This window comes from Lactuca sativa, chromosome 9 (genome assembly GCF_002870075.4).
Source record: "Lactuca sativa cultivar Salinas chromosome 9, Lsat_Salinas_v11, whole genome shotgun sequence".
In the NCBI taxonomy this organism is placed as follows: Eukaryota; Viridiplantae; Streptophyta; class Magnoliopsida; order Asterales; family Asteraceae; genus Lactuca; species Lactuca sativa.
Genome location: NC_056631.2, coordinates 47,059,617 through 47,068,519, shown reverse-complemented (window position 1 = coordinate 47,068,519; position 8,903 = coordinate 47,059,617). Strand labels below are relative to the sequence as shown.

Genomic DNA, 8,903 nt, shown 5'->3' with positions numbered 1-8,903 from the left:
ATAGAAACTCGCAGAGGTCGATCCAACGCCTCTCGACGGATACTAATGTGCTGACTAAAAGCTACTGAAACGAACGACTGACCCGCACCCGAGTCAAATAATTCCAACGCAGGCACAAAACTCACAAGAAAAGTACCTACGCACATCATCATATAAGCATAAAAACTCAACTCAAATAAAAGATAAAAAGAGAATACATACCAGCCACAACATTTGGCGCCGCGCGGACCTCCTCTGCGGTCAACTGAAATGCTCTCCCACGAGCCTTCGGGGTCTCGGTCTTCACCAGACGAACCTCGGTAGCCCTAGCAGCAGGCGCAGATCCTTGCGCTGACCCCTGAAGAAGCTAAGGGCACTCGGACTTCCAATGGCCGGTCTGGTTGCAATGAAAGCAAACCGAAAATCCCTTGGGGCAATCCCTCGCGATATGCCCCTCCTTCCTACACTTGTAGCATACTCCAGCCCTGCACGAACCCTCATGACTCTTACCGCACTTCCCACAAGTGTGGCCCTTCGCGCCCCTAGATCTCGAATCAGCGGGTCTAGCCCGCTTGGCTGCCGGCTGAGACTGAGCCGGTCGTTGATCCGCCCTCTGTGACTCGGCCTCCTCCCTGGCCTGAGTCTCCAACTCAATCTTCCTCTTCCGAGCATTTGCCTGGAGCTCAAAAAATGTCCGGTAAGTCGAGCTCGCCACGAACTCCCGAATGTCTCTCCTCAGCACACTCAGATAATGAATCATACGAGCCTGCTCAGATGACACCTGCTCAGGGCAAAAAATCGCCCTCTCATGAAACTTCCTGGTGATCACTGCCACAGAATCAGTACCCTGTTTGAGGGTCAAGAACTCCTGAATCAACCATTCCCTCTCCACCGGGGGAACATACTCCTCTCTAAACATAGCGGTGAACCTCTCCCAGGTCCTCTCGGAAATCTCAGCCAAAGTGAAGTTCGCTGTCACGAACCTCCACCAATCCTTCGCTCCCAAGCGGAGCTGGTTCAGGGCGAACCGAACCCTTAAGTGCTCTGGACAAGAACACGTATAGAAACATCCCTCGATGTCAGAGATCCATCTCATAGCGGCAGTCGGGTCCTGCGTCCCGTCGAACTCTGGTGGCTTCGTGTTGCTGAACTCCCGACACAACAACAAGTCACCTCCCTGAGGTCTGGCAGCAGCAACAACAGCAGTAACTGCAGCTGCAGCAGCCTCAGTCAGCGCTGCATACCGCTCATCAAAAGTCTCAATCAATGTGGTCTTGATGTCCCCAAACATCTTAGGAATCTCATCCCGAATGGCAGCAACCACCTCCTCGTGAATCAATCGTCGGATCTCCTCGTCGCTGACACCACTGCTCTCAGGTGTGTGTCAAGTTCCAACCATGATGCCTCTGAAATACAACAATAATTATCAGAGACCCGATCAAGCATACTCATACCTGATAACACAACCCTACTCGTCCTCCGTTGTCCAAAAGATTCTTACTTGGAATGCCCACTGATCCGGTGTCTTCAGTAGTACGGGCCCAATACTACTGACCACACCGCATCAGCATTCACTCCAAGTCCTCCTCCTTGGATCCTGGATTACGAGTACTCTACTCTCATGAGCTCCTAACTGCTATCTACTCGCTCTCAAAGCATCTCAGCAGCAGAAATCTCCTAGGCTAAGGCATCACAAATCAGGCCACTCTAGTCCTAATATGTATACCTAGCCTACTCTAGCATGCATAATGTAACATAACATATCTCATAATACATAATGTAGGGGTACTTTTGGGGATTCACCGTTCGGGCACTAGCTGATCGTACACACGGCTCTGCTCTGTTTGTCTCAAAACTCTTTTTACTCTTTTCTAAAATTTTACTTCATTATTAAAATTTTCCTCAAATCCTCAGTTTGAGTTCAGATACGCCCGAAAGTGCATTCGAATCCCTCAAACCAAGGCTCTGATACCAACTTGTAACACCGTAAAAATTTAAAACAATTTTTCACTTTTGAAAACCATAAAATATCATTCACGTTCATTTTAAAAACATTGTATCAGTACAACGAATCATGCCGGCGCCTTCCCGCGCTCATCACTGGTACCTGAAACACATAACACAACAACTGTAAGCATAAATGCTTAGTGAGTTCTGCAAAATACCGCATACAACACATACGCCACTCAAGGCTATAATGCGACCCTCTGGTCGATGTGTCTCAGCGGGACCCTCTAGTCCCGTAGCTCGTTGGACCCTTTGGTCCGGAAATAGCTCGTTGGACCCTCCGGTCCGGTATATATCATCATACAACATACATATATCACATAGCACATAATCTCATACATAACACATAAGACTCTCTGGTCATCGCATAATACCACTCTAGGTAACGTATAGTGAAAAGACTCACCTCGGTGTCTCGGTAAATATCTGACTCGAAAGAAATGTGATCTAGCCTCCGCCTAATCACATAAAGTAATACTCTCATAAATACAACTGTACTCAACCCTAAAAGTCAACAAGGTCAACAGTCAAACTTTGACCCGACTCTTCGAGTGCACTAGGGCGACTCGGCGAGTCTACACGTGTCCACTGACTCTCTTAGTCCTTCTCTTGGCACGTCGAGTACATCCCCTGACTCGACGAGTTCCACCTGGCATGAATCGCGGGGCCACCCCGACTCAACTCGCCGAGTCTCAAGAACAACTCGACGAGTTCCGCCTTGAACTCCCGTCCCCCTGACTCTCCATGACTCACCGAGTTATTTCCTAACTCGGCAAGTCCACTCACTGAGTGATTTACGGGAAACCCTCATCCTACTTGCCGAGTCTGTTCTTCGGACTCGGCGAGTTCATGCCATGCACAAACTCTATAGGCCTCCTGAGGTCAGATCTGTTCCATACATTCATAGATCTGGCCTTCCCAAGCATGATAATCACGTAAAGTTCAGACCTTGACACTCATATAACATCTAAATGGTCTAACTTGGTGATTTAGCCCCAAAAATGACATCCCAAGCTCATGAATCCAAAAATAACTCATAAAGCTCCAAGGGTTAAGGTCTCTGGATCTCTTTGGGTCCTGATCCAGAACATAGACTCGAGAAGGGACCAAATGCTCCACTTATTCGTCCTCTAAAAGGGTTAGAAAACCCTAACACTAAGAATCAACATCAAAACTGAAGAAGGTCCGAGCAAAATACCTCAATATGATCTCTAAGAACTCAAAATTCACCACAATCGCTCCTCCTTCAGCCTCCTCTTGCCTTGGTCACCTCCTTTTTGCAAAAACACCCACAAAAGGATCAAGAATGACCTCTCCTTCCTCACAAACGCTCTAAATCTCTTAGGGTTTCTCTCTCGGGGTTGGTGGCCGCAAATGACGGTCCTAAGGGCCTTTAAATAGGTCTCAAACCCTGGAAATTAGGGTTTCATTAAACAGCGTGGACTCGCCGAGTCCACTCATGAACTCGCCGAGTCCAGCTGTGAACTCGCATACGAATCCGCGACCATACTCGGCGAGTTTAGACGCCAACTCGCCGAGTCTCCTCACAATTCCCAAAAATAAAAGAACAAATTAGGATACCTGGGAATCTGGATGTTACACAACCAATATGTAAAAGCCGAACCTACACATAGGAATGCATAGAGTACAACTCATAATGCACGTTTTATAAACATTGCCACTAAGCTAAACTACACCTTACAACTTACAAGTTAAAATTGATTGAATGATTGTATCAGAATGCACTAAAAAGCTATATTCCCAATCATTTAGAATGCAAGAGGCCAATGTCTCTTCACAGTGATCTCTCACGAATAACAAAACAATGTTAATGACAAATTTGTCCTTGAGGTTGTTGCTAATAAGTGAGTATTCCTGCATTGTTCTCTACTTAATCATGTTTCTGTCTTTATTTAATTTTTTTAACCTTTTAAAATGATATTTTTCATCTGCTGAACACGGGATATGCATAAGCTCCTGTAAATGAAATGAAAACAAAAAAAAAGAGCAAGAAGGGGAATGTTGTTGCAATGTACTATTATAGTTGTTAGTGCTTCAAATCCTATTTTTGTTGCTGCTAAATATGGATATTTCAATGTGAAATGTTATATTTTTACTGAAATAGAACTGTTTTTGGATTCATTTGCATTTGTAGAAGGGATGGAATGGAATAGTTTATTCCACTGGAAAGAATAAAAGTTGTTTGGTTTGCATGATAGAATGGAAATTTGATGTGTTGATGGGGGAGGAGGAGAAGAATCAACGGAAAAGCTTTGGTTCATGTGAGTTCCCCAAGTTACCAAGTAAGATTACCTAAATAAATATTAATCAAAAGATTTTGGACATAGAAAAAATTTAGAAATCATACTTACAATGCTTAAGTTTTTAATGCATTTTAAAAAGTATTAGGTTACACAAACAATTTATGCATGTTTTATTATCTATTCTTTTTATCCAAAGTAACAACTTTTTTTATAATTAAAATGTTTTAACAATTTTTTCAATAATTTTTCTTATATTAAATACACGAGAACAATTATTCAATTGAAAATACGAAAACGAACCTTGTTCATATAAATCACATATGATTAAATACATATAATCATATGTGATTAAATACTCGAGAATAATTATTGAATTGAAAACACAAAAGTGAATCTTTTCAACATATATCAAATGTGATGAAATACAAAGAATAACATATGATTTATTACACGATACCTACTATTAAATAAAAAACACAAAAATAAATAATGTCCACTAAAATTAGATGCGATTTAATTTAGTTGAGAACACAAAAATGACTTTTCTGAAAAAAATAATTTCATTAAATTCATATAATCATATATGATAAAATATACGAGGACAATTATTAAATCAAAAAGGCGAAAATAAATATTTTCCACATAAGTCATATGTGATTAAATACATATAATCACATATGATTATATGCATCTAACCATATATATTTTATATGGAAAATATTCATTTTTGTGTTCTCGATTCAACAGTTGTTCTCGTATATTTAATAATATGTTACTGTATGTATTCAATCACATATAATTTATATAGAAAATATCGATTCAGTTTTGTCCGTATAAATCATATGTGATTAGATACTTGTAATCACATGTCATTAAATATGCGAGAAAAATATTGAATCAAAAAGTCGAAAACGAATTTTGTTCATATAAATCATATGTGATTAAATACATTTAATCACATGTGGTTATATACACAAGGACAATTATTGAATCAAGAATGCAAAAACAAAATTATTCTGCATAAATCATATGTGATTAAATACATATAATCACATGTTATTAAATACATAAGACCAAGTATTGTGTCGAAAACACGAAAATGAATGTTGTCCATATAAATAATGTGTGATTAAATACATATAATCACATGCGATTTTATGTATCTAATCACATATGATTTATGAGTACAATATTTCTTTTTGGTTTCTTGATTCAGTAGTTGTTATCATTTTGTAATCACATGTGATTAGATTATATGTATATAATCACATATGATTTATATTGACAATATTCGTTTTGCATTTTCGATTCAATATTTGTTCTCGTGTATTTAATCACCTGTGATTATATGTATCAATTCATATATCATTATGTGTGCGAAACTTGTTTTTGCATTCTTGATTCAGAAGTTGTTTTTTGTCCATACTAATCATATGTGATTAAATACATATAATCACATGTGATTAAATACATGAGAAAATTATTGAATCATAAATTTGAAAATGAGTTTTTTCAATATAAATAATATGTGATTAGATACATACAATCACATGTGATTATATGTGCTAAATCGCATATGATTTATGTGATTAAATACATAAAATCACATATGATTTATGTAACTTTAATCATATGTTATTAAATATATCTAATCATATGTGATTGTATGTATCTAATCATATGTGATTTATATGAAAAAGAATCTTGTCTGTATAAATCATATGAGATTATATACAAGAGAAAACCCGTTGAATAAAAAATATGAGAATAAATTATTGAATGGAAAACATGAAAATGAATCTTGTTTATATAAATCATATGTGATTAGATACATATAATCATATGTGATTATATGTACTTAATCAAATGTGATTTATGTGATTAAATACATATAATCACACATGATTTATTCCGTTATATTTATTTAATCACATATGGTGTTGGTGGTTGTAGGTAGCAAGTCGTGGTCATGTGGTGGAGATGGGTGGTGGTGTGTGGTAGGTGGTGGATATGGTAGAGGTGGGGGTGGTAACTGGTGGTGATGAGTAGGGGTGGGGGCAGTGAGTGGTAGTAATGGTGGTGGATTGTTGGTGATAGTGGTCATGGGTGATAGTTGGTTCTTGGTGGTTGTGGGTGGTGATAGGTAATGGTGGTAAAGTGTGGTAGGGGTGACAGGTAGGATGGTGGGTAGTGATGGTGATGTTTTTGATGGGTGGTGGCGGCGTATGGTGATGTGTGGTGGCGATGAGTGGTAAAGGTGGAGGTGTGGTGGTGACGGGCGGTGGTGATGGGTGGGAGGGTTGTGGTGGTGGTATATCATAGTTGATATGCGTCGTGGGTGATAGTTGGTTTGTGGTAGTTGTGGGTGGTAGTGGTAAAGGATGGTGGGTGGTGGGTGGGTCGGTGGTGGTGGTGGTGGTGTTAATGGGTGGGTGATAACGATAATGTAACAGCCCGAAATCTCAGGTATTGTTTAATTATGTTTTTGGGGTGAGTTGAGAGGGGACTCGGCGAGTTGGAGCCTAGACTCGCCGAGTAGGATCGCAGACTTGGTCGCGGGTTCGCGACTGGACTCGACGAGTCCAGATATGGACTCGGCGAGTCGACGCTGTTCAGCAGAAACCCTAACCGTTCGGTTTTGGATCGTATATAATGCTCTTATAGGCCGTCATTGTCCGTCTTTAGTCGATTGAGAGGAACCCTAAACGGCTGTGGGCATCTAGAGCAAGATTGGAGGATATTAGGGCTTGAAGAAATTGTTGGGCAAGGAGGAGAAGGGTTTTGGCTAAAGGAACAGCAAGGGATTCGAGTTCTGCGGTTTGGAGACACAGAGAGGGCATATTCCAGGTAATATTTCGGATTCCCTTCTGTTATTTGATGTGTATACGAATCTAGGGTTTATGAAACCCATTTAGTGATTAGATGGGTTATTATGTTATTACCCAGACGTTTATACCCCCAGTAATGAGATGTTTAGAAGTCCAGAAAGTCCCATGATTGTATATCTCGGGACCATACGTAATTCAGGAAGCAGTTGCTCGTCTGCATGGCATGGACTTGCCGAGTTGTTCTTCAGACTCGGCGAGTAGCTTGAAGATTTACTGGGACTCGCCGAGTTGTTCTTCAGACTCGGCGAGTGGAGTCGGGGTGGCCCCGCGATTCTCCCAGGAGTAACTCGTCGGGTCGAGGAGGATACTCGACGAGTAGATAAGGAATCCCAGAAGGATGGAGGACGTTTAGACTCGCCGAGTCGCCATGGCACTCGCCGAGTCCGGTCGAGTTGACCGTTGACCGTTGACCAGAGTTGACCTAAGTCTGACTTCTTAGGGATAGTCACACTCAGAAGATATAAGTATTAATGAGATATGTGATGTGATAGGGAGGTTGTAGCTCGTCGGTTGTGCACGAGTCATTTCGGGATTTGCTAGCGTTCAGCTTTTACGAGGTGAGTCTTCTCACTATACTGTACCCGGAAGGGTTTGACTGTGTGGCCGGAAGGTCGGATATGATATGTGATATGTATGCCATATGTGGTAAGTTATTTGTTATATGTGCTATGTATGTTATGGGCCGGAAGGCGATTATATTATGGGCCGGAAGGCAATATGTTATGGGCCGGAAGGCGATATGTTGTGTGATGGACCGGAAGGTCGGCGTGGGTAGGACCGGAAGGTTTACCCAGCAGGGACGGAAGTCCCCTGAGACACATGGACCGGAAGGTCGGGCCTGGAAAGGCGTATGTGCGTAAGTTGTATATTGGGGAACTCACTAAGCATTTATGCTTACAGTTGTTGTGCATGTATTTCAGGTACTAGCGAGGACCGTGGGAAGGCGCCGGCATGATCGATACACACTGAAGACTGCTTTTATGATCTTGGGATTTTGACTATTTGTATTTGACAGAATACTTACACTAATTATGTCTTGAAATGAATGGAAATAAATATATTTTTAAAAAGAAAAATTTGTTTGAAAATTTGAGTTGTTACAGATAAGTGGTGGTGGTGGTGGTGGTACGTGGTGGGTGATGATTGTGGTAGGTGGGGATGATAGTAGTGGGTGTTGATTGGTGGTAGAGATGATGGTAGCAGGTGGTGCTGACGGTGGTGAGCAATGAGTAGGGTGATGGTGACAGGTGGTGGTGATGGGTGGTGGTTGAGACGAGTGGTGGTGATGGTGGTGTTGGTGATGGAGGTGATGGGTGGTGGTGGTAGTGGTGGTGGGGGTGGCGAGTGGTGGTGGTGGTGGGTGGTGGTTTTGGTGGGTGAAGGATGTGGTGGTAGTGACGAGTGGTAAGGGCAGGTGGTGGTGGTGGATGGTGGATGGTGGAGATAAGTGGTGGTTAGTGGTTATGGTGGGTGGGGTGTTGGTTACGGGTGGTGAAGATGGGTGGTGGAGCCGAGTGGTGGTGATGGGTTTGTGGTTGTCGGTGGTGGTGGTTGGTGGTTAGTAGTGGGATGATGGTGGTGGTGATGGGTAATGGTTTTGGTAGGTGATAGATGGGGTGGTGGTGGTGACCGGTGAAAGTTGGTGGTTGGTAGCGGGTAGTGGTGGTGATAGGTGGTTGTTGTGGGTAATGGTAGTGGGTTGTAGGTTGTGGTAATGGGTGGTTGGTAGTGGTGGTAGGTGGTGTGTGGTGTTGGGGTGGTGGTG

At 42.0% G+C, this 8,903-nt stretch overlaps 1 protein-coding gene across 1 annotated transcript; it reads right to left on the bottom strand.

Annotated features, from left to right (window-relative positions):
- Positions 1–6,174: 6,174 nt before the first annotated feature.
- On the bottom strand, positions 6,175–6,570 carry LOC111919564 (extensin-like). Its single transcript, XM_023915143.1, has one exon. The coding sequence runs from the start codon at positions 6,568–6,570 to the stop codon at positions 6,175–6,177; it is 396 nt and encodes a 131-aa protein (XP_023770911.1).
- Positions 6,571–8,903: the final 2,333 nt, after the last annotated feature.